This window comes from Triturus cristatus, chromosome 11, assembly GCF_964204655.1.
Source record: "Triturus cristatus chromosome 11, aTriCri1.1, whole genome shotgun sequence".
NCBI classification, from domain to species: Eukaryota; Metazoa; Chordata; class Amphibia; order Caudata; family Salamandridae; genus Triturus; species Triturus cristatus.
The window spans coordinates 134,121,663-134,148,598 of NC_140594.1; the positions used below are offsets into that span (position 1 = coordinate 134,121,663).

Here is a 26,936-nt window from a genome sequence, read left to right on the forward strand (position 1 = left end):
CATTGCCCTTATGTCAGATTCCTGGGGTGAGCCCTCAGGGCTCCCTGAGCTGGAAGTGTGCTCCTCCAGTGGTGGGCCTGCCATATGCGTCTGCCTACTCAATCAAAAACTGGTGGATGATCAAAAGACGACTTGGTTTGTTTGGTGTTGGTTTTACACGTCCTGCGGGTGAGGGGGCGATCAGCCACCAGGAATGGCCACAGATCGTTATGTTCCAGACAACTCCAAGCACCAACCCTCGGTCCACGGCGTGGTCCCGCCTCTCCCCAGACAGTGCACACCTGGGGGGCATGAGCAGACCCTAGAGTTCAACCGTGGCCCCAGCATTGGGAGAAAGGCGGCCGCCAGAGGGAGGGATCCCCGTGTTCACAAGGAGATATCCACCTTTCAAAACACCCCAATTCCCTCGGCAAATATTCACTTTCCCAAACTCCCGAGGAGTAACTTGCTCCCGCGCCCCAAAAAAGCCAATCACAATCTGTCTTCAGCAGACATCGCTAACTTACTGGCTAGATACAAGACTCCTAATGCCACCCCCCACCATCTTCCTCTCCTAGGAAGTCTACTCTGTACACTATTCCGACCATCTCTCCTGTCAGAACCAATCATCAGCCTTATTCTACCCTGGCACCCTCTTACAAGAACATTATCCCTATCACCCCCAAAAGCCCAATTGCCCCCGCCCCCTCGTCAGAGTTGCGCTGTTTTCTCCACAACTGCAGATCTGCAATTAAACACAAACTGGAAATTTCTGACACCATCACTCTCTACAATCTTGAGTTGCTCTTCCTCACTGAGACCTGGTTCAACAACACCTCTCATACTGTGTTTGATCTTCTGTTACCCACTGACTATTCTATCTTTAGAAATGACAGAACATACCAAGTAGGGGTGAGGTGTTGCAATCATCTTCAGAAACTCCCTTCAACTTAAGGCTTTTCCTAACAGCTCCTTCCGTACATTCGAATGCCCGTCTCTGGAGCTTCAAGTGCAACACTGCTCACCCTTCAGATTTCATGCCATTTATCACCGTCTGGTTACTGCTCTTCGTTTTTGGAGGACCTCACGACTTCATCAGCGACCAATATTCTCACAGTGACAGACAGATCTTCCTGGGAGACTTCAATCTTCACTGGGGCTCTTTGGAAGACTCTGCTGCCAATAGGTTTGCCACATTTCTCTCAGCAAATGATCTTATCCAACACTGCACTGAAACCGCACACTCTAAGGCAGGGGTCTTCAAACTGTGGGGCGCGACCCCCAGGGGGGCCGTGGAGTGATGCAAAGGGGGTCGCGCCTTCCCAGTCACACTTCTGCCCAGGCCCAAGGGCTTCAGCCCCCCCCCCCCGCCCCCTTCCCCCGTCCTGTGTCTCAGCCCGGGCTGCTGCAGTGAAACTTGAGCTGCTGGGGGCTCAGGTGGGCAGTGTCTGGATTCCTATCTCCGGCACCCCCGTGTTTTTTCACAGGTCTTTAAAGACCATTTAACATGCCTTTGTAAACTGGTTACAAAGGCTTAGGTTTTTTTGCTGGTTCCAGTACCCCCTGGGTCCCCACCGTGCCTATGCCTTACATTTGGATTTTACATTCACTGCCGTAGTGTGAGAATGCATTTCATGGAAAGGAATACAAAGTTGGCTTCCTGGGGGCGCCGTGAGTGAAAGTTTATTGTGCTTTTGAAGCACCTGCTGCAGCGTTTCTTTCCCCGGCAATTACCAGGCCTCACATAAATGTCAAGATAACTCGTGTGATTAATTATCTTCCTGGAGAGAGATCAGAATGTTGTATAGTTGAGGTTTTGATTTAGGTGATGTTAGTGCAGAGGGTTAATATGCCTGCTGCAAAGAACGTTTACCAAGTAGATTACAGAGTGCGTATGATGTGAAGAGATCAGCAGGTTACTGCTTTCAAAAGAGACATCCTTTTGTTACTTGCAATTTATAACTTAAAGTCCTAATAGAGAATAGTGAGCTATTAACTTTCATCCTAGAAATGCATACACACTACAAAGAATACATTATTAGACCATTGATTAATGTTGCAAAAAGGGTTAATTTGTCTAGAAATCAATTCTTATTATTAAAGGAAACTCCCAACTATGCTGTTTCTTTTTCGACTCCGAGTTTGTGCTTCTCCACACCAAGCACTCTTGAACTATACTGCCTACCAGTATGGATGACATGTGACTCCTATACTTTTAGTCCTTTGGCTTATGTAACATTTCCTATACACTGATTTACACACTTATGATTGTCTCTGTGTAATGTGTGTGTGATGCAAAGTGCTCAGACACCCTACACTGGTATGAGTGGCACTATATAACTAATTCAATGCATCAGAGTGTGGGGTTATGGAGACTTGGTCATTGTTAAAGGGTGCTAGTGAGAGAATCCGTGGTGGGGGTGGTCATTGTGGGGGGCACCAACAAACATGGTCGCACAGGGCACCACCAGCACTAAAGCCGGCCCTGGGAAGTATGCACAGATAAGCGCTGAAAATCCCGCTTTAGGTGACTGTTTTTTTTGTACCGACTGGGCCACCAAAATAATCTGCTGGCAACCCTAACCATAGGACTGGAAGTTTGTTGCAGGATCAGCACATTATTTATTTCCTTCACCCTCGATCCCCGATTAATGCCGCAATAGTTTAACTTAGATCTTAAAGTCTACGCCCCGTCAATAACATGCTGAGTTACTTCATGGGTCTGGGAATGCACCCTGCATTCAGACAACTCATTCCTCATTCTCGCCCTTCATTGTCACGCTCACCCTGCACTCACAGTGATCACTCTGCTCTCAAAATGCACTTGTCCTGCTCACACTATACCTCAACCTGCAGTCACACGAGTACACTACTCATCCTGCACTCATGTGACACTTCACTCACCTGTCCCCCTCACTACTCAATATGCAACTCACTCAAACAAGCCCATCAGTAATCATACATTCATTCATCCCATTCTGAACTTGCATCCGCACCCAAAATGAGAGAGGACAGCAAGGGAGTGAGAGAATTTGATTGAAGAGGTCAGGGATGAGGAGAAATGTGAATTGCCGAAGAGAAGTGTGGACACGCAAGAAGCGAGTGTGATCCAAAGGTGAGGGCTTCTGTTAGAACAAAGGGGAGATGTGAAAGAGGAATGGGGGGACTGGAGAGGTGTAAGATACAAATAGACAAAAATTTGAATGAAGAGACGAGGTGAATGAGAAGTGCTGAGGGGCACGGGAGGTGACAGGGCCAGAGAGGCCATGAGATAAATGTGAGAGACTGTTAGAGATGAGGGCAGTGAAAGGACAGAATGGCAAGAGGTGATTAAAGGTGAAGTGAGAGGTTGAATGGGGAGAGTTCAGAAGTTGTAAAAAGGGGTGAAAGAAAATGACCTGCAAAGTGAGAGAGGGATCCGGGGTTAGGAGAGGAGAGAGGGATGGAAGGGAGGGGGTGAGAGGAAAGCTGCATGGGTAAAAGGCTTAACTCTACACAAAACCGCCAAGGTTTTAAGGGACCCCTGCTTCTTCCGGTCAGGGCCAGGTGAGCTTCTAATGTGGCAGCACGTATTGCTGCAGAGTGGAAGGCCCTTCACAAACGTTGACTTAAAATCTTTCTGATGATAATTGCTGTATTTTGGTTATAAATGGGTACTGATTGGGTGAAATCTTTCCTCAGCGTTACTGTGTGTAACAAATATCAAAATAATGAAGCAATGCTATCCCAAAATATGCGGCATCACAGAACCTTATTTACATTTTCATCCCACGCAATTTAGTCAACAGGTTTAGACATTTTTGTCAAGAGGGGGTCCTTACGCCTCAAAATGTTGACAGGGGGGTCTCGGCATCCAAAAGTTTGAAGACCTCTGCTCTAAGGGCTCAATTCTGGACCTTGTTATATCGAAAGCAGACATGCTTACAATTGCTATCCCTATTCATGTAGACTGGTCTGACCACTTCCTCATCCCCTTCTCTCTTCACCTAGCACACACTATAACTCTCGGCCAACCTAAAAGGACTACTACCTGGTTCCGTAACACCAAAAACATTGACCTTGACACTCCTTGTGATTCTGCTATGCTATCACTTCCACGGCTAGACCCTAATTTGGATGTCAACGATCTTACCTCCCAATTCCTCTTAGTCCTTGCAGTCGAAATCGATAATGTCGCTCCACTTCAAAGCAAAAGGAAAAGGCCTATTCCTTCAGCACCTTGGTTCAATAAATCCCTTTTTGAAGAAAGGAAGAACCTGAGAATCCTGGAGAAACAATGGAGACAATCTCCATCCACCACTAATCTTTCTATTCTACGTTCAGCAAAATCAAATTACCACAAACACTTCTTCCATAAAAAAGCTTCGCACCCATCCTTGACTCAGCCAAAAACAGACCCAAACAACTATTTGACCTCATCAAAATTCCAAACTGCTTCAAGCCTGATGATTCTCCAAAGAAAGCAGCAGAATTCGCTATATTCTTTGATGAAAAAGTGAAATCACTGGTGGATCAGGTCATTCATCCTACACCCCTAGAGGAGCGCAAATCCTTAGTCATTTGGCAGAACTTTAACGTCATCTCTGAAGTTGCCCTCCTCAAATGCATACTTGAAACAAAGCCCCTTAACCATTCTTTTGACCCTATCCCTGGTGACATTGCTATTGATTTCTACACCCATACTCTTTCCTATTGGACCAGTCTGGTTAACCTCTTCCTCAGCCAAGGCTCCCTTCCTGTTGACCTTAAAACAGGACAGGCTACCCCACTTCTTAAAAAACCCTCTGCTGATGCGAACGACCTCAACAACTTCCGCCCCATCCCTAACCTCCCTTTTCTTGCGAAAATCGCAGAAAGATGTGTACATATTAAGGATAATAATCTTCTTGACAATTTCCAATCTGGTTTCATTCAAAACTGCAGCACTGAAACAGCCCTGCTGCAAGTGATCGACGATGTGCTGCGTATACTGGATTCAGGGGAGTCTTGTCTTCTGATTCTTCTAGACCTTTCTGCAGCCTTTGACACTGTTAATCACAACACTCTCCTTAACACTCTTCAACAGAGAATGGGTTTGGAAGGTACAGTGCTTAAATGGTTTGCCTCTTTCCTCTCGGACAGATCCCAAATGATCAAAATAGCGAACAGTCTTTCGTCTTCTTTGGCGGTGGGTCAAGGCCTCCCTCAAGGTTCTATCCTTGCACCCACTTTGTTCAATCTTGATTTAGAACCATTGGGAAATCTCCTAAGTAAATCTGGGATCCTTTACCATCTCTATGCGTATGACAATCAAATCTACCTTAAGGTGTCTTCCGCACACAATATCTCAATCCTCAACTCTACTCTCAACTCTATTCAAAACTGGATGTTACCTCATCAACTCATTCTGAATCCTTCAAAAACTGAATTCCTCCTCTCCTCTACCTCTCTCCTCCTCATGATCAATCTTGGATGGATCAGCTGAATTTACTCAACAATAAACCTATCATTGTCGACCGCACAAAATCCCTTGGTGTCGTACTTGACAAAAGGCTCAATCTACTCTCCCACATCAATACCATTGCAAAGAATGCACGATACCAACTGCGCCTTCTCTGGGAGATTTGACGTTTCCCTCCGGAGCAAGACCTATAAACCTTGGTCCAATCTCTGGTTCTCTCTAGATTGGACTATTGCAACTCTCTTCTTGCTGGCCTCCCCAAATCCCACCTTTCCCCTCTTAAATCCATTCTCCATTCAGGCACTCGTTTAATATCTGGGGCCAAAAGAAGTGACCACATCACATCCATTCTATCTTCTCTTCGATTGCTTCTCATCGAGGCAAGATCAATCTACAAGACTGCCTGTATCACCCACAAAGCCCTGCACACTTCCTCCCCTCGATACCTGGTGAATAAACTGAAAATCTCTGGAGGCTCTAGACCATCTCGTAATGCGGAAAGTGTACTGCTCGAGTCCCCCACCTTCAAAAGGGAAAGATCGATGACTCAATCCTTCTCGGGCAATGCGGTGAGGATCTGGAACTCGCTTCCTTCACTACTCAGTACCACCACCTCTCCCCCGACCTTCAAAACTGACCTCAAATCTCTTCTCTTCCAAAGACACTTCCAGAACTAATACACCCCTTTTCATGTCCCTCAAGGAAGTTCTTTCATTATTGTAAATGTGTAACCTATGCCTGTACAATCTTCATCCTATTGTTTTTGTGTGTTTTTGAGTGAATGCCATCTATTGTTTTATTTTACCTTTTCTTGTTTCTCTTTTGTTTCTGAAAAGTGTAAACTAGTAATATTCTCCTCAAGTAACGTACTTGGTCCTATTGTGAAACTCTCCGACAGCTTTGGGTAAAGTTTGCGCTATATAAAATTCTATTAAATAAATAAATAAAGAGACAATAGTCGTTATGCCGGCGAGTAGTGTTCGGCCCTGCCACACCTCAGCAGTTCCCACCAGGGGGCTCGATCAGGCCAGTTCCAGGAAACAAACATGAGCCTCCCTCAGTGCTAGCTGGGCAGATCTAATGGGCAGGCAGGAGGCCATGCACTAACCTTAATGTCTGGCTCCCAGGGGCCCACCAGGGAAACGGGGTCCTCAGCCGCGGTGTCACAGATTCTAGATGGAGCCACCCCAAGTGCAACCTGCAGTTTAATATCCCCCGAGGGGCTCCACTCACTAGAAAGCATCTATGAGCACAAGGCCCTCACTCGCTGATGACTAGCAGAGATGCAGTCCCCGCACCCCTCAAGGATGCAGGCAGCGCGAGGCAGTGCAGGACGTGGAAAGGGGGTCGAGGGTTTGATGCTCAGTAGGACCCAGTCACATTCTCACCGCCGGTCCCCAGGTGCCACCCCGGGACCTGTCCTCCCACACACAGCGTTGACTGGGCCGGCAACCTCCTGTGGCTGTCTCCTGTCAGCAGGAGAGCGGGCACCCCAGCGCGGGACTGCATACAATGAATCAAGGCCCAGGTGCTCTGCCTGCAGTCAATCGGCACCAGCGGGCCCGGTCAGGTCGCCCCGTGGCAGTGCGTGCAAACCTCTCGCACCGTCTCACCCAGCACAGGGGCGGTTGCCTCGAAGGTATTTTGCCAACCACAAACCTTCTCTCATCAGGGCCTCCCTCGGTCCACAGCTGCAGGCCTTTAGAGAAGTCGGTGGCACTGCAGGTCCTCCATGGCAGCCGCACGCCGGTGCACCGCATGTCCGCCTCGGGACCACCACAGTTATTTAGATGGGGCCTTGTGAGGCAGAAATGCTTCAGAGGGATGTAGGACTAATCCCTGACAGGTTGTGGTTTTGAAAGATAGGGGACAAAGATTTGACCTCAAAGACAGTAAAGATAACACGGTTGCTGGTTTGTGTGTTGATGTGCCCCACAGTAGTCTCTTCTGCAAAGTGGTGGTTCTTTTACAGAGCGCAATCACTTTGGTAAAGCAGTGGATTTCTGGTGGGGTGGATCCCGATCCAGTGATTTGACCAAAGTCGATCACGTAATGGCTTTATTTCAGGACGGCGGGTAGTGACAAGGAAGGCTATTTATTGTGATGCAGCTTTTTGCTTCCTGCACCGCATGCCGGAAAGATCACAAGCACAAAGTGGAACCGAAAAAGACTGAAACAATGGCAGTTCATATGATGCCGTAATGTGGGCTAGATTTCTGCCATCCAGAGAGGCTATCTTCCCAGTGGCACACTATGCATCTCCTTTAGTGTCAATATCTCCTCTTTATCTCATCAAGGGAGGGGTCTAATGCAACCCCTTCCAAACAGAAGGAGTACTGTAACCAGAGTCCTTTTCTTATATCCTGTACACAGTGCCTGGAGACAGGGGTGCTGCCCTTACTGGGGCCCATTGAATTCTAGGACTGAGCAGGCAGATCTAATGTGCAAGAGCAGGCCATTCTAGGCTGGAAAGGAATGAGAGTGTGCGGTCCGCAGCTCTGGATCCTCCAATGCAGGGGACATGGGCGAGCGGTACGCTGGTGTAGCGAATGTTAGTTGGGGGTGTGGAAACTGATGCAGCTGTTCAGGTAGCGTGTCTTTGGTTGTGCAGTGCGTTCTACGTGTGCCTGAGTAGTTTGAAAAGGGTGAGTTTTGAATAGGGATCCAATGGAGGACTTTGAGGTATGACAATATGTGGGGGTGGGGCGAGAGGTCAAGTGTGAGTCTAGCCCCCCTGCTCTCTAATGACCTGGAGTCTCCTGCTGAATTGTGGGGAGATTCCGACCTAAAGTGCATTACAGTAGTCCAGCTTTCTGGTGATAAGGGCTTAGGTTATGATTTGACAAGTGTTGAGTGGATGACATTTGTTCATTTTCCTGAAGCGTTTAAGGTTGTGGAAGCGGTGATCAAGTTGACCTGGCTGGGCATCAAGATTTTTTTATCACAATCCTTAGGTTCCTGGCTTGGCACCACAGAATTGTCCTAATTCGGAGTACCACCAGTCCTAGGAACAGAGTGAAATGTCTTTCTCGAAGAGTACCCCCATCGGCTTCTTTGATTTGAGCTTCAGGCAGTTGCTCTTCATCCAGTGGGTGACATGCAGTCATTCAATTTAGTTTGAGTCCTCGGAGAGGGAGAGGATGAGCTGGGTGTCGTCAGTGTATGAAATGATCATGAGTCCTCAGGCTTGGGCGATGCTGGCAAGTGGGGCTGTGTAGACATTGAAAATCATGGGGTTCAGAGATGAGCCTAGCGGGACTGCAAATTAGGTTGGAGGCTCTGAGGATATAAGGGGCCAGACCAACGACTTGCATTTAGCCTGTGAAGAAGGAGCTGATTCACTGAAGTGCAGTTTTACTTATTATGGTATCTGTGTTGGGTGACGATTTGGTGGGTGGCGGTGTCAAACTGCCGAGTATTTGAGAAGGATGAGAGCTGTGGTGTCATCCTTGTTCATGATTAGACTGATGTTGTTGCAGGCAGCAAGGGGGGCAGTCTCAATGCTGTGATTCAGACTGATTAGATGGGTCCTGAGATGTGTTTGCCATTGAGGTAGTTCACTAGTTGTGTTTCGAATAGGTTCTTTCTGTGCCGTCGCCCTGTAGGGTAGTGGGGAGATTGGTCTATAGTTCATCAGAGTCTCTGGATCTTCTGCTGTTTTTCCCACGAGTGATAGGACGGTGCCCTGTGTCCAAGTATCTGGATAGGTTATTGAGAATCGCTGTGATGGCGGTGCAGATGGTCTTGAGTCCTTTGGTGAAAGCAAAGTGCAGACAAGGGTCCAAGAGTGCTCCCGAGTGGATAGAGAGCATGGTGGCTGTGGTTTCCATGGTGGTATCCATTGTGCATTTACTTATTTTCCAAAAATCGAAATCCTACAAGGTCATAAATGTTTTTTTCTTTTGGGTTATAAGATAGCGTTAGTATTTTTTTGAACCTTACATTTTTAACGGACAGGTCTACGCTGTGCATGTGGTTTCTTCACACCAGGGCACTTCCCGGTCTAAATGGATTGTAGTAGGAGCAGTTGGTCAAACCAGATTAATCATTATAGGGTAATAAGCTTATGGTGAAGAAAAATACTATTTTCAATTTGAAATTTGTATGACCAGTCTGAGGTTTGAGAGCTCTTTTAGATTCTTAGCTAATGTAGCAAGTAGATCTGACTATCTCTTCTTCAAGGATAGTGCCAACACACCAATAAGAACAATATGTAGTCAGCCCAGAAGTGAAAAAATCCTAGCCCTTGGCGACAGTGCTAAGCCACCAGAAAGTACAATAAAAAGTCACCCCCAAGAGTGAGAGAATCCTAGCCCCTTGTAATAGTGGCAAGGCTCCTGGAAACACCACATGAAGTGAACTCTGGAGCGATGGAATCCTCACCCCCGGGGCAGTGCTAAGCTACTAGGAGATACCATGATGTCTTAATCTTACTCTACTAGACCTCAAGGTTGATGGTCTGTGGTTTACCCCGAGAAGTATTGAATTATTAGGTCGATGCAGTAGTCTGCTTAGGTGACAACTAGTATTTTCTGTAGGAGTTGTGTTCTTGGTTAAGTAAAGAGACAATGATGGGAGTAAGGTGAAAGTAGAGGAGTTATGGCAGTTGAGGCTATCGCCTTATGCTCATCAAGAGTAGATAGTGGCAGGTGGATTTCAGACTTTGCTTGCTAGGTTACCCATGAGCGTCAGGCGTTGCCCATTGCATGTACTGGTTACAGTCAGTGTTGATAAATTCCAAAAACAGTCTCCAGGCGTGACTGAAGAGCTGAGGAGCTGTCCGTGTCGTGCACTGGTTACAGGTAGTCCGATAATTGCCCATTAGGTTCAACTCCCCCCCCCCCCCCCCCCCTCCCACCCCCCCGAGCAGAAGGGGTGAAGCAGATAGGATTCACTTGTTATAAATATGCAGATAAATGCCTGTTGGGCTCACCCAAAAGCAACAGTGGAACTGTTAGTTTATAAGCAGATGTAACTCTAGTATGTTTATTGAAAAGATTAAACAATACCAGGCTCTTTCTGGTTGGCACATGACCATTATTTCTTGTAGGTTTAGAAGATGGTGGGTATTTTGGATGCTCGTTGGGTGTAGTGACACTTGCTGTTGCAGGTTCCTTTATCTGTAGCACCTCAATAGAAAATTATGTGACAATGGTTTTTCCTAAAACCCATGTTTGAGTTTGGCACAAGTTGACGTGCTTTTAGTGGAAGGTCACGGGCATCCAGATTGTGCGGTTAGGTAAGTGAAGCTGCTATGTATGATATGTTTGTGCAGAGCTTATGTCAAAAGAGGAGATTGATTTTACAACCTATGTTTGCAAGTAATGCCAGTAGAATATATAGTGAAGTAATCATTGTTTGCTTGGACTTAAACATTTTACGTATTGCAGAGCGTATCCACATTTGAAGGGATCTTAATTAACAAACTTGCCAGCGTGATGAAGTATAAAGGCTCTTTGTTGTTATGCTGGTTTGTAATAAGAATATGTAATAAAATAGTTATCTTTCGTCAGAATGTTTTATTTGGTTTGTAAATTACCCAGATCAACAATATATAAAGATACTTAAATGTACAAAGTTTTATATGTGATTGACTTTCAATGACAGAGGTTGCGTCTTTTACTGATAAACTGCGTGGTATATTTTAAATTTCATAAAGATTTGTACTAATTGGTTAAGAAAATTATTATTACTACATAGGCCGGAAGTGTGGCCCAGGGCCCACCCATGCCCAAACCAGGTAGTGGTTTACCTTAGATGCCCTTAACCACATGATGTATTAATCAAAAGATTGGTTGTAGAATTGTTCCCCTTATTAATTCACATATAGGGAGAAAAGGTAAATGTCTGTTTAAGGTGAGAGGTTCTCAGTTGGGACATCTGCCTAAATTGAGTTTTGGAAGATTTTCAAACTTGTTTTTATCAATCCGTGTGGTTTGTGCATTCTTTCTGTATTTTGGTGTTCAGGTAATTTAATAATGGCAAAAGTGCTGTTTGAGCGAATGTGGGACCCTCACTGTTTTGCTTTCATGGTTTGCTATTCGTGTTTTTGAGTGGTGGTCGTGGTGATAATTGAGACTGTAAAAGTTTGTAAAATGTGATGGGTCAGTGAATTACATTATCTCCTGTCACCGAGTGTGTATTTCCTTGGTTTTTAATTGATTTTGGTGGATGACTGACATTTATCCTTAACTGTTTGGGGACTGCTGCCTTTGAGTATTACCCCAGGTCATATTTTTGCTGGTGGTTTCTTGAGGTGCTGCAGAATCGTTTAAGATGATTATCATAAAGGACTTTTGTTTCACCATCAGTCATGTTGGCTCAGTGCATGCTGCTCGGCAGATAAAATAACCTTGATACATCAGCACCTGGATTAGCTATTAAATCTTACTTGATTCAATGGTTTGTTATATTTGTTTAACAAAGACTTACATAGTTCTATATTACCATTAGTCAGGCCTTGCAGTGTTGTGAGGATTGAAATCCACCACAGTTCACTGTAGCAAATTGTAAAGAGCTCACTCTTTGACCTCTTTTGAGCGACTATTGTTAGCTAATTTTATTTGATGTTATGTTTCCTTTCATTTTCTTTGTTAGAGATGCAACATCTCGTCGGGCACTTCGTGCCGCCATCCAGCAGCTTGTTGAGTCACAGCCTGAAGTTGCAGCCAAGAACCTTCTGCAGTCCCTGCAGTCCACAGGGCTAGGTGGCAAGAATGGTGCTCCCAGGTGAGACCAATACACTTCTCCTATAAAGTAAACCCCCGGATGGCACTCAGGAGCTAGTTACATAACTGTCAAAGGAGTCATCGAGTGAATGATGTCAAAACACAATTCCGAAACTTCACCCAGGCATCCTCAAAAAGTGACTTTTAGAATCCTTATTCCTAATGATGTGGAATTTCTAACAGAACTCGTTTTGTATCTTTCACTCTATGGCCCTTTTAAAACTATTTACTGAAATACGATTGTTTCCTAAAATGAAGCGAAAGCATTGCATGTTGGCTGTAAATTTGGTCTATAATATTATCATAGACAAGTATGCTTCCCTATTTGCCTGTTGTGGAATAAATGGTCTCGGCAGTAACATTGACCCCATTTTGTGATGAAAAATAAAAAGGCTAGCTCTGTGCTCTGGTTATTCAATTGAGTGAAGGGCGTATGTTAAATGGCATGGTCCTCACAAAAGTTATTATCTTGGTCTCTTGGAAAGAATAATTTCAGGTGGTCTAGTAGCTAGGTCGGTGGCTATAATGTTTGTCTATTGCAACAGGTTTGCCATGATAGTATATAAATAGCACTCTATTTCCATCTTGCAGTAAGAGCAGCGGGTCAGCTGCTGCATTGGCTTTCTCCTGGACTGGCCTCCTCAATCCGACTGTCTTCCAAACACCTGACAAACGACAAGGCGAACTATGGCAAAAACTTGTAAGTTTCTTGGATTGTCAGATGTAGGTGGTGGAAGAGGTCTTGCTCAGGTGGCTTTCTACTGCTTGGGTGTAAATGACTGCCAACATGTTGTATGGATCCTGAAAAGTTTGTTTTCTCTGTCTTAGGTTGAAGTTCAATGCCTCTTGTTAATGGAAGTGCTGGGAGGATCACACCAGCATGCTGTGCAAGGAGTTGTCAAGAAATTAAACCATCTTTGGAAAGAGGTTAGTTTCCATTGTCTGCTTCTACTTGCTCTTGGATCAGCTCTTTTGTGTACTATGCATTGTCCTTGCTATAATTGGGTGTCCTATTTTTATTTAGAATCCTGGATTGGTGGATCAGTACCTAGCCACTACCCTTGGTCTGGAGCCCAACCAGAACTACACAGGGATGCTGGGACTCCTGGTGCAGTTCTGCATGAACCAGAAAGAGATGGAAGTAGTAAACAAACACAAGGCAAGTGCCAAATGCAGCGCTGTGCTAGTGTTATTTTTCTTAAGGGCCCACTTTGAGATAGATGATGTGGCAGGACCATTCTGTAAAGTTGTCCCCAGGTGAATTTTGACAGATGCTTATTTTCTGGGCTTGTGGATCCGCAGAGGAGTGCTACTAACTTGACTTTAATATTAGTTTATAATAGAAATTCTGGGTCTGAGATCAAGAATATTGTACATCAAATTGAAATAGTAACATAAATTAATGCCATGGAAACATACTGCGAGGGCAGTGAATGGGAGTACCTTCAAACACAAAATGTGCAGCAGTTGTGGGTGACCTAGTTAGTCAAGAAATATGATGCATGGATAATGGAGGCTGTAGAAACATCTCCATTTGGATGATATGGTACTGGAGGGTGTCTGTGATGGTGTTGGATATGTAGGGTCTTAGATCAAGGTGTTGGGTATTCTCATAAAGTAGTGCTAGAGCTGCAAATGATTAAACCAGGGACATGGCTTATGGGAGCTGAGTTGCTGAGAAGATGGTGGACTCGTTCGGTGGGTGGGGGATGTCTCTAAGGAAGCAAGTTTAAGTGAGATGAAAAATGTAGAGATTGATATAAACTTGATTGTGAACATGAAGTTGACTCATTTGCAGTGTGGTCCAGCCTGCTTGGTGCCACTTGTTGATTCTGTGGGTGCTTCATTTCATGAGGAACAAAGTTGAGGACGTTGTCAAGTGGCTGGAATGAGTAAATGTGGAGCACTTGGGATGGAATCTAGGGATGGTGTCGTTTGTTGATGATTGAGAGTTCATGTGAAATCCTGGTTTGGTCTTTCCTGCAGGGTACCCTGTTGGATTTCTACATGAAAATGATTCTGATGAGTAAGCTGAAGCCTCAGAAGCATCTTCTGGTAAGAGTAATCGTTTGGTCTTCAAACTGTCTTTGTTGTAGCACTAAGAGGATGAATGTCTTGTACTAATGTCAACATTATCTTGACCCCTTCGCAGGTTTAGCTAATATGCTCGTTTGTATGCTCGTGCAGGCTTCTGGTACAGTAGAGTTAAATGATGACAGGGATGATCCTGACACACTTCATTTATTCTTCTTGCACAAATTCATTTAAGTGCCCGAGTTATGGTTCATTATGACCCTATTGTGTTGTGTTGATGTTCAGTAAAAATAAATAGGGTTGTACAGGTGGGGCCCTAACATGCACACACCTATTCAAGAAACAAGACAAAACAAAGGCACAAAGCACAAACTCTTCTCATGCTTTTCGTGTTAGTGAGCCTGACAAAACACAGTTTTCTATGTTTCACAGATCAAGACGGATTAGCACTTTGGGTATTTATTCTGAAATTGTGCCCATCGATTAGATTTCTGTAGGCTTTGGATCTCTAAGACCATGTTGGCTTACTCTGTAGCCTATTAGTAACATATTGGTTACTATTGCGCTGGCACGACTGACTGATCTTGAGTGGACTCTGGTTGTGTATTACTTTGTGAATAGAGAATATGAGTGCATCAGTGTTTTACTCACTCTACCAGAAGATTTTCTGGTTAATTGAGCTGAGATAGCTGCCAATTGGTTGTCTCTCTCTAGCTTTGTTATTTGTGGTTTGACCCAGTTTTCTTCAGGTGACTGGTTGTCTCTTCTAGGATAACTGCTCTCCATTGATCCGGCATCTTTCTCACGCTGAATTTAAAGAACTAGTTCTGCCGGCCCTTCAGAAATCACTCCTCCGAAGCCCAGAAAATGTAATTGAAAGTAAGTGACTGCATGGGAGTAACCTAATGGGTTTTCTTGAATGGGTGGAGAACTGCAAAAGGAGATAACTGCTGGTAGAAAAGTTGTAAAGTGCATTCTGGTGTTCGTGTGTTGGGTTTAAAGTGTGGTGTGCTGCATTGCTATTTCAGGTCAGTCAATATGGGAAACTATTCAGAGGGGCAGTCTGAGCTTCCTTAACAAAAATGAAAGACCAGTCCTTTGAATCCTGCTGCAGTGTGTTGACCAGTTACCATCATCTTTGATCTCTATTAAAGACCTTGGCACTCAAGTAGAAAAACAGCTATTTTTGATGTTCGAATAACACCTAGGTTACAAGAATAAGAGTGGAAAACACCATAGCCACTTTAGAGTTCCAAACTTATTTAACTGTTAACCCATCTTTAAACAGATTGTTGAAATAATTTGACTATTATAGTACCTCTACATTCCCCAGTTATTTTTTGTACCAGTTCTATCGGTTTCCAGGAGCCTTTCCTCAGTGACACTGATTTTGCATTTTATATGCACATTTAAGTTTTGCAACCTTTTGCTGACTACTTCTGACTTCATTCTAATGATTTCAATTTACTCCAATTGTTCCTGTGATAAATGAGCTATTTTTTCTGTTGGGCAAGCACAGCAAAGGTCAGTCTTTTTAATGTCTTCTTCCTTTCCTCAAAGTCTTTTAATCGTGCTTCAGCTTGTGCTCCTGGGTGGAGTGTCATCTTAATTTGATGTCTCCTGATGGAATTCATGAACTGAAAAAAATATCCTTCCGGATTTTATGCATCACACTAAATGTTGAATCCTTAATAGTAGTTCCATGGGCTTTCCTAACCCACCTACTGTCCAAATACTGTCAGAGTAGCCTATTATAATTTGGTTTAAGCCCGGTTTGCTTTTTTATTTGTTTTTATAGAGCGGCTGGACACCTGATAGGTGTGCTATTTCTGCACCCCAAAAAAAAATCTATCCGGTAACAACTCAAAAACCTTTTGTTCTGTGGGTCAGTCCTATTACATCAGTCATATAATTGATCTAATTACAGTTTGAGAAGTCCTTCTCTATCGATAACAGCATACTTAAAGCATTTATTAAAATGTAAAATTATATTTTGGGGACCAGAGAAGAAATACCTCTTTTTAGTAAGGCAAATATCAGGAAGGTGATCATAAACTTCTATAAGCTGCCTAGTGACTGTAGACAATGAATTGCCTCACAACTACTTGCATCCACTTGCATACCAGATATGCGCTATGAGAACCTGCCATCTTATGCGGAGATGTTTTACTAAAGAAATCTGCATAGACATATGTGATTCTTTGTAGTTTACCTCCTGGAAAACCATCTTCCCCCTTATGCTCAACATTAACTGATTGAAGTCCCTTTCTAACTTTTGTTTCTCTGTCCGTATGGTGAAGTGTTTTGTTCCAAGTGGATCATACTCTTACAGAAATCTCTCTATTTCTATCCATTCATGCTCCAGTAATGGCTAACTAATCTTATTGTTCATATAATTCTGTTTACATATGTGATTTTAATGGTAATGCTGACAGTTTTACCTATCGCTGCACATGTTCTTGTGTGTGCTTTATTGTTGTCTGCCCAAAAGAAACCTTTTATGAACGACCTTAATGGTTTGTGCAGGCTTGCATAAACACAGCAGATTCAAAGTTTCTGTTATTCCATTATTTTGTTGTCTACTCAGAGATTTATTGACCCATTCTTCAAATAGATATAATTATTTGTAGACATCTTTTCCAAAACTGTTTCCATGAACAGTACTGTTTTAGGTTTGGCTATAGACCGTTTTAGCCAGAGTTCATCTTATCTAAAAAAAAAAGACCAACATTATAAATAAAAAACACAGAGAGAGGTTCTTTGGTTCCACCCCTATGTTTGATCATCTTCTTTATGGACATTTGATTGGACAGCACTCATGGTAGCCAGTTTCTGAAGTAGTTCCCCGCTACTAATTATTCATTAATAATACAAATCTTGTTAACGCAACCTCATGAGAAAAAAAAATATTAAGAACGACTCTGCATTTTGAAACTCTGGGACTTGTGCAATAAGAAGTGTGTTTATTCTGTAAACTCTGACAGATAGAATTGTGAGATAGTTTACATTGTGAAGGCTATGACAAACACCTCAGACAAGGGGGTTTGCATTTTTATTTTTATTACTGACTGACTGGCCTCCATACATTTCTTGTTCACGATGGGCTTGTTGCAGAACTATGCGCAGGAAAACAGGACCTCGGTGTATAGGTGCTGAACCTTCCTACACCCTAGGTACCCAAAATCCCAAAACCGACTAGCTATAGTGTCTCATTCGTTCTCCTACATAATCATGAAGCTACAAAGGATTAGACAACCCAGAACACAACACTTCCGACTCTCTCAGGAATCGTGGTAGCAAGACGTACCCTTTCGCTCACTCACTCGTTCCTGTCCACAATAAGAATTGACAGTCACTGTTATAGTTCAAAAGGTTTATTTTAACTATAGTGCTCTATAATGCAGTATATGCGCCACCACCACCAGCAGCAAAACGCATAAACCTAAAACAGTTAGCATTGTTGTAATTCCAAAGATTATAAAGGGGGATATCATCGTATACTGACAGTGGATAAAGGGCTATGAGGCCTAACCACCCTCCCCTTGGCTAGAAAAAGTTTTATTATATAAAGGAAGATCCCTGGGCTTTATCAGCAGACCCCCTACCTTAATGCCTTGATGGTAGTTTTACATCATAGGAACAGCCTAGCTCTTCTCCATGGAAAGGCCCCTCTCCAAGTGTGTTTCTGAACAACATACAGCCCCATAATATCAAAGCACGAGTTTCCAGCAGTAGCGGCTGTGTTAGCATGTTTTGTCTAGGCGCTAGGGACTGACCAGAACAGAATAACACGGGGCATTGTTTATTGACCTTGCACATCGTGTTTGGACTAAACTCCAGGAACAGGCAGAGAATGCAGAAAGCAGACGGTTCTCATGTGAAAGGCACAAACAGAGTTATGCCAAATAAAGTTGCGCAAAAGCTGCATCATGGCAGCAGAGCTCATGCTATCTTAGCTCTGTAGACAATGACCCAAACGGCCATATGACACCCTCCCCTTGGTAAGGTCGAAGTATATAGACAAAAGACCCAAACAGAGTTCAAATTAAGCAGAGTCTAGAAGCTCTTGAAAAATACCAAATTGGAAGATTTAAAAAAAAAAAGCAATTTCTAATTCTGTTGTTAACGGAGAACAGGTTTCATTTGGAGGTGGAAAATCCATCAAAGTATGTGAACGTAAGAATGCAATTCGTTCCAGAAGGTCATCCCTATAGTTAGTAGCAAAAAAGGATGCCATCCAATCTAGACCCTCGAAGGAACACACATGCTCCTCATAGCCCGATGCCTCCAAGAGCAAATCTGGGCAACATGCGTGATATGCGATGAAACTCCGTTGCAAGATGTTCTGCGCAGCCGCACAGATATCCCACTCAGCCAATACTCCCAAGTGCAGCCGCACACGCCATACGACCATCCCGAGAACAGGCCTGGTCGTGGGCCAGCAATCGACCCACTAACAGATCATAGTCCGAGTTAGCGCATGATGTATTGTAGAGGCATAAGTCCATGGCCCAATGGAAAGGGCACCGCTGGCAGTAGAATACAGGTTGCACGCAGGTGAAGTAGGAAGAGACAAAAGTTAGTCCATAACTTACGCCAAGCGTCGCTAATGGCAAGCATCCAAAAAGTTGTTGCATTCGGTCACGGTACAGTTGCAACTGGCCCAGTCTGTGCATTACCACATGTGGGCAGCCATTGCACAACAGGAGCAAAAGAACCAGGATGCCACTCGCCAATGCTAGGATTAATGGGAACCCTCCAAAGGCGCTGGAAAAATAGAATGAATAAAGGCCGGTATTACTCCAAAAATCGTCTGAAAAGAAGTCACAAGGCCGGATCCCACAAGTTTAAAAAAGAGCAAGGCCTTCTGTGTCAGGCGCATTAAATATTTGATGCATCAGTTCCCCAAAATTCAGTGGGAGATTCGTGTTCAGCATTGACGGAATCTCACTAGATGGTCGTGCCACCTGCAATTTGAAGGGCTCTCGAGCCAAAGTGAGAGCTACTTCTTGCTCAAACAATAGAGCTTTGAGTCTGCCTAATTTTTTTAAATCTGTATTCAAAGTCGGAATGGAAGGCCAAATGGAACTCTCTACATTCCCATGCGGGGGAGGCAAAAGCACATTGCTACAACAAGTACCACATTGTGAAACTGTTCCTATATACAGGATTCCTGCCCATAAACCACAGCAGTCGTGGTTATTCAAAATAAGATAACTGTCTTTGGAAAGCAATGTGAGAGCAGGAATTATTGCCAGGACGGGAATTCCTTTAAAAAAACAAGAGTATGTGCCGACACATTACAAGTGCTGTGCAACTTAATGGGTTTACAAACTAGGTGAAAGGCAGGGACCATAATTCATGAAGAAACGTACCACCCAGGGGTTCAAAGTGGCCGATTGGGAAATGTTTCATACAAGATTTAAATTGAAATAGCGAAAAAGGCAGAGATAACGCCGTGAATTAACCATACTGCTGAATCTGTCCCCGCCACAGAAAATGGTATGTGTTCTAACTGCTCAATGTGTAACAGCGTGTATGAAGCTTCTTTCATGAACATAAATCTCTGTTTATCAGTTAGATTAAATGGTAAAAGCAGAAGCGTTCAAATAATCCCATGGTACTTTTCCCATTTTGAGAGTTTGTAACGTCCATGCAAATTTCATTACAGATCGTAATTAACTTTAACCATGATATAACATAGATGCATTACTTTGAACAATATCAATAACAGAGGAAACCATATTATCCAAGGTATAAATACGGGAAGACAGTGTATTTATGCTATTGTCGACTACTGCAAGAACTTTTTCTAAATTTACTTTGTCAATTTTATGCAGACTGAACGCTTTTTTCATCTGCGAAAGTTTCCATCATTCATTGTAAGCTGCATAGATGAATCTCTTTGTTCTGGGAATCCTAGGACCTAAGATCCAATCAGCCAAATTGATGTCGCTCGACATGAGGGACAGGTGTTGTCACTGACAACAAATTACAGTGTTCCAACCACTGTTGTCACAATTTTCCCACCAAGTATGTGGTTCAGAGTGTGAATGTGGGTAACAGGGATCAGGTCTAGTTTGTGTGAAACCACTCATTGCATTATGAAAACTCATTTGACATGCATTTGAATTGAATTGCCACAACAACCATCCTGAGGGGTCAACATCAGAGATATTGAAACTGTCATTTCTAAACAGAGCTTGTAGTACATCGATGATATAATTTGTGTGTTTACACCAATAATCATACTCTGCCAATGACAGAATGGACGGGATTTTTAGATTCCGTAACCAGGCCAAAGCAAGTAGTTTGGTGCACTGTCCTTTAAAAATAATATTTGAGTCGGGCATGCACAATGCAAATACTTCAAATAACTACCTCTCATCATGAAGTGATCACTACCAACCATCACATCAAATCGATGCTACTCAACTGCAGATCGGCAGGGAAACATGCAACGGATATTTCGGAACTCATCATTCCGCAAGACTTGGACCTTCTGATTCTTACTGAAACCTGGCTCAATGATGCCTCCTCCCCTGTCCTCAACATCTCAATCCATTCTGATTACGCCATTATCAGACGCGATCGACTTGGTAAAATGGGGGGGTGTTGCATTGCATTCATCGCTTCAGCCTCACTGTAAAGCAATGAAATGTGCTTTGCTGTCTTCTTGTGAGCAACTAGTCATCAACATTTGGAATAAGGGCAAGATTGCCCGTGTACTTCGCTCAATTTATCATCCACCGGGTGATAATCTGATCTTCGTAGAGCAAATCATGGAGGTCATTAGCTCGAGTTCGGACCAACTCTGCCATATCTTCCTCAGAGACTTTAACCTCCACTGGAATAACACAAATGATCCTTTAGTCTGCTCGTTTAAGGCTTTCCTCTCCGATCTCAACTTCTCAGAGGTCTGTAAGGGTCCTACCCACAACAAGGGCGCCACTCTCGACCTTATCATTGACAATAGCATACAACTGAGTGACATCCTACCCTGTGACTGGTCGGATCATCCTCAAATTTCCTTCCACATATTGGAAAAGGTCTCGTGCAGACCGGGCCAATCTATTAAAGCTAAACACTGACTCGCAATTTGAGAGACATCAACATCAATGTTCTAACATCCATCAGCAAAAATAGGCCTCAGCCCCCTCCTAACACGGTCAAGCTTGACTATCTTTCTGATCACTACATTAACTCTATGGCTAACATTTTTGATACTATTGCACCAAAGCAACTCAAAAGGATTCCAGTCAAACAATTCAAACCTTGGTTTAATGGTGCTCTAAATGATGAACGGTGCAATCTTAGACTCTCAGAGAGACTTTGGAGAAACACACCCTCCACCACCAGCCTCATTTAGTTAAGGAAGGTGAGAAGTACTTACAACAAACACATCAGCATTGCTAAAACAGACCACTTCAGGGCTCAGCTGGATAGCACTAATAGACCCAAGAAGCTCTTTGAAATCATCAAGTAACAAGCTAACTAACCACTCTTCCAACTCTATCTCAACTCCCATGTCCTTGCTTTCTAGTGGGGAGGACTTCAGTGCAGGTCGCTGACAAAACAAGGAAAATTGAACTGCAGCTGCTACCTGACACTCCCATTTTGTGGTCTGATACCCATAAGGGTCTTGTTCGCGCTTTATAAAACTTTTCAAATAAATAAAATAATATATATATTTTTTTAATTCACTCTGAACCCCATACAGATTATGTAGCCAGCTACTTCATGTATCCAATGCCCTAATGGTCAAGGCTTGTTTGAGCATACAGTTGGCGCATTCTATGGCTGCCCAATTGTAGGTGAAACAGGTGCAAATATAGCAGTCATAGAGTAAACATAGCATCTAAAGATACTTTAATGGCGAACGCAGTAGCACTATCTGAATGAAAGGTATTAATTGTTCCCACTTCTACTAGGCACTGCAAGACAATGACTGCTCAAGCAGTAGCAGTCTTTGGTGGCCAAACTCAAAGGAATCTGGAGCATGAATCAGCAGCAACGAAGATATACTTTTATCAGTTAACACTCGAATTAGCCCAATATGGCCAAGGAAAATGACCCCAAAGATAGTAAGGGGAGCCTGCGCAGGTTTTGCAACAGTGGAAGGTTTTATCTGTTGACAAATAGCACATTGCTGCACATAATTCTTTGTAGGTTTTGATGATAAATATTACCACCAGTAATGTTGCTGTAGCATTAATACCAGGATGTGCAGAGGCTATCCCCACAGAAGCTGCCCGGAATAAATCTATCCCAACATGGAAATATGTCTATCCCTGACTCCAAGTGTAAAAGCCATAGGAACCTTCTGTTTAGTGAGGTTGTAGAAGTATTTAGAAGTAATACCATCAGGGATCTTTTCTTCCATTTTACAGTAATTGTATTTCTGCCAACATGACTGCATCAATTTTAGTTAGAGATCAGGTTACAGCAGCTACCTTAGAGGCTTCCCATGCTGTTTTCGCAGCCAAGTTGTTTGCACAGTTTCTTTAGTGTGAATTCCTTCACTTTTATGGGCCATTGTGTGCTCTACATTAACCAAAGGAAGCTTACCCTGGAGGATAGCTACCTTTCCTCAAAGTTGCTTACTTTTTATTGATTTCTGTTTGGAATCTATGAATCGAATCTGTTCAAGTGCCAATAAGGTAACTCCACATTATACTCTTGCACACAATGCTGAAGTCCACAAAATAGGTCTAGTAACTAATGGATCAGCTTTCTGTAGGGCATGCGTCAGGGCATGTATTTCTGCAAGCTGTGCAGTGAAAATCACCTAAAACCTTAGTGTGTGTGCATAGCTCCATGAAGTTTTCAGCTTCAAAAATTCCCTGTATTGCAGCTGAAGTTGCATTATATTTTTGTTTAGTACTAACTGCAGGTTGTACAGAGACATCCGTGTCGAACATGCCGTTATTGTCATGTATTAGTAAGGCTTTTGGAGTTGGTGGTATATTTTGTGTGCATTGCAAAAATTCTTGCAACTCTTAATACTTGATAAACATGTTGTAGAACTTAACATAAACTAAATGCGCATTCTTTTTAATAACACATATTCATTATTGATTGATTAGCATGTGTAATTTAAGAAGGGGAATAACCAGAAAAGAAAAGACATATTATTTGTGACACAACCTTGAGGCTTATCTGCCCCTGGATGCCCTTAGATGTAATCATTTATTTCACCACCTCTCTAAAAGTGTTTTTACTCCTGCTTTCTTCAGACTAGTTTGTGACTGTAAACCATTTCTTTATTAAAGAAAGGTAATTAAATTAGCTGCCAGTCAAAGCGATTCTCTAACTTGGGTATTTTTAGTTTTATATTTGCAAGCAATACTTCTTACCCCATCTTTAACCATGAGATGATGCTTCTGAAATGAACTCCAAGAAAAAGTGAGGAAATGGGTGCCAGAACATGACTTGAAAGTATTTGCTAGCGTGGATTTAAATTTAAGCCCTTGATAAAGTCAATATTTCACAAGCATGAAAACCAAATTCCCTGGAGACGTTTAAGCTAACCTTGTACACTATGAGAATGATTCCCTAATGATTTGCCTGCTCGCAGCATGACAGCATAGCTCCAAGACATCAAGCAGCTGATGCTGAAATTTAAGGGAACACAGATTTAGTTCCCAGTGATCTTGTATGAAATGGGACCCTTAAGTGAGACCGAACCCATAAGAACATTTGAGACATGAAGGGTGCTTCACTGATCTGATAGGGACATCTAGCCGCAGATTCCTTAACTTAGAATATCCCCAGGCGTCCGACTGGATCCGGAAAATCCCCTGCAGCAGCACCTATGCGCGCCTGGGGAGCGGCGCCACACGACCCCACCCTGACGTCATCCACGGATGTGACGTCAGCGAGGTCCTACAAGTCCCTCCCGGCGCGCTGACGTCCGTTTCCTTCTTTTCTGCGGACAACGTGGATCCGGAGTAAGCGGTTCCTCTGGCCCGTTTTCAGGCCCTTTTCTGACGCTTTGCGTCTGGAACAGTTTGCAATGCCTTTGGGCTTTAAAACTTGTACCTCCTGTTCGCGGCAAATGTCCGCGACGGACCCACACTTTATCTGTACGTGGTGTCTGGGCGAACACCACGACTCGACGAACTGCGACGCCTGCCAACTCCTCAAGCCGAAGTCCTGGCAGGAGCGCAGGATGAAGCTGCTTTCGGCTCGTCTGTCCCGGTCGGAGTCGTCTCGGCCTCCTCATCGGCAGCAGGTCCCTCTGGCAGTGGGTTCCATTTGCGGCATCGGTCACCCTCTGGTTCCCAGGTGCGTCGTTCGCCTCGCTCGGGTAAGTCACAGCGCATGTCACCGAGGTCCTCAACCTCCCTTCCTTTTGTTGTCGGGTGCACTAGTTCCCGGAATCCTCGGGACGTGCGCCCCCGGGAGTCGCCCCTTCTTTATCCGCCTTAACCTGGTGTGGGGGCGACTCGGACCCAGATGGAGGCCTATGCCGCGGCCCTGCAGGCCTTCCTTAGGTCCCCTCCTCTTCCTGGGGCGTCCTCGGAGCCTCCGCTACGTGCAGGGTCTCCGGCGGATGCGCCGGCGGGTTCGCCCCCGGCGCCGACTGTGCCCCTTGCCTCTAGGGATGATGGAGATATGGCGTTGTCGGGGCGCGGCCCGGTTGGGTCCCCCTGTTTGACGCATTGCACCCCTGCCGCGCCGAATAGCCCAATGGGGCTCCCTGTGGCATCGCAGGTGGTTGCTGGAGCTCGCAGCTTGGCTCCGAGCCCACCTTGGCCTTCCGGACAGGCGGCTGCCTTGTCGGGGGCCGAGCTGGCGCCGATTCGGCACCTAAACCTTGCCTCCCTGGCTCCATCCCTCACTTCAGGGTCAGAGCCTGTTGTGGTCAAGGCAGGGTCGGCGCTGGTCTGGCGCCGTAGACTTGCATCCCCAACTCCATTCCTTCCTTTGGAGTCGTGGACTGTTGGGGGTTGAGGCTGAAAAAGCGCCGGTCCGGCGTCGTAGGCTTACCTCCCCTGCTCCGGCGCAGTCCCCTTCTTCTTCGGAAGCGGAACTCGTCGTGGTTGAGACCGAGTCGGCGCCGGGCAAAGTCGCTCAGGCGCCGCATCGAGGCAGGATTGTTGACTCCTCTCCGGAAGATTCCAGGGGGAGTTCGGTGTCGCCGCAATGCCGGATCTGTACTTGCTTCTCCCCCCCGTTGGAATTTGTGGCCCCGGCGGACTCCCCGCCTCCTCAGGAGGACTGTTGGGGTTGAGGCGGAGTTGGTGCCGGTCCGGCGTCGTAGGCTTGCCTCCCCTGCTCCGGCGCAGTCCCCTTCTTCTTCGGAAGCGGAACTCGTCGTGGTTGAGGTCAAGTCGGGGCCGAGTCGGCGCCGGAAGGGGCAAGGGCAGAGGTGCTGCTGCAGGGGGTTTCCCGGATCCAGTCTGACGCCTGGGGATATTCTAAGTTAAGGAATCTGCGGCTAGACAATGTCTCTACCAGATACATCGTTACCGAAGGTAAGTAACTCGTACAATAGCGTCACAGTGGCCTATAAGAATGGTCCTATTTTCTCTGTCAGCACATGGATCAGCTCTGCATAGAGGCAATGGTGAAGCAACAATTTGGGGACGGAAAGAAGCCAATACGTTTGAAAACAAAATTGGGAGAATTAATCTGGGGTTAATTTTTTGCAGAATGTGTTTTAAACTATTCTGGTGATTATCCTAGCGGCTAAGGAGTATTCCACCAATCTTGTTGTGCTGCATGATGTCTTTGTTGGAGAACCAGTATTACAGGTAAGTAAGTCATGCTAAATTTATTGTGAATACAATGCTTTTTAGTCTTCAGTTGTTCTATGTTAAGTGTGAGCTGTGCCCCTTTCTGTTTCGGTATCTGTCCTTTTATGGAATTTATGAAGTGCGTCGCTGAATTTTTGAGGTATGAGGGGAGAGGGTGAAATGTGTGATAAGCTGCCCTGGATTTTGATCCTGGTTTAGAGGTAGAATAAGCAGGTTAGTAAAATGATAATGATGTGACTTGGATGAAAGGTTAGAATAACTAGGCAGTGGGTAATTTAGTGAAGGACTTCACAAATAGCTGATCTTCACCACTGAATGTTCATAATGGTTGAAGCACTTGCCTTGTTGTGCTGTCTGGTCCCTAAGGCCAGTTGGCGGTAGACTAGCACTTCGTAGTAGACTTCTAGCATGACATAGATTAGTTCTCCTTCTGCCACACTTGCTACCAGTCTTTGATGCTTAAAGATAGGTTGGTGTCTGTCTGATCTTGGGCAGGTAGGTAAGCAATCAGACTTGTATGTGAAGTATTTATTTGGTACATGTTACTCTTCATTAATCCCTTTTTGTTTTGCAGCGATCTCCTGCTTACTTGCTTCTGTTACTCTTGACCTGAGTCAGTATGCACTGGACATTGGAAGAGGCTTGGCCAGTAAGTACCCTCTGACAAGCTAGTTATATTAATAGCACATGGTGTTCCATAAAATAACAACTTATGAATATCCTCTTTAACTATCCGAATCTATAAGGGTTTTATTCACACACCATGGGGTATATGGGAATGTCAGCATATAAAAGTGAACCTTTGTATTATACTCTTGCTAGAAAAAAAGTAAGAGAAAAAAGCCTTTGTCAATTCTCACTTAAGTTGTTTAGTCATGGAACCCATGTGTCAATTTGATGCATTGAGTTAGTGATTGTCAATAAGGTGCACAGCTGGCAATAAAACATCTGAGTAGTGCCGAGTGCAGTAGCGTCTTGAATTTGAATGGTCTC

At 44.4% G+C, this 26,936-nt stretch overlaps 1 protein-coding gene across 2 annotated transcripts in view; it reads left to right on the forward strand.

The window, feature by feature from the left end:
- Positions 1–26,936, forward strand: part of GCN1 (GCN1 activator of EIF2AK4) — a 693,936-nt gene that overhangs the window by 115,652 nt on the left and 551,348 nt on the right. For both annotated transcript variants that reach the window (XM_085633485.1, XM_085633484.1), the window contains exons 4-10: positions 12,017–12,148; positions 12,739–12,847; positions 12,976–13,074; positions 13,172–13,306; positions 14,134–14,202; positions 14,952–15,060; positions 26,518–26,592. In XM_085633485.1, coding sequence (XP_085489611.1) covers positions 12,017–12,148; positions 12,739–12,847; positions 12,976–13,074; positions 13,172–13,306; positions 14,134–14,202; positions 14,952–15,060; positions 26,518–26,592 — 728 coding nt within the window. The remainder of the gene's footprint in view (positions 1–12,016; positions 12,149–12,738; positions 12,848–12,975; positions 13,075–13,171; positions 13,307–14,133; positions 14,203–14,951; positions 15,061–26,517; positions 26,593–26,936) is intronic.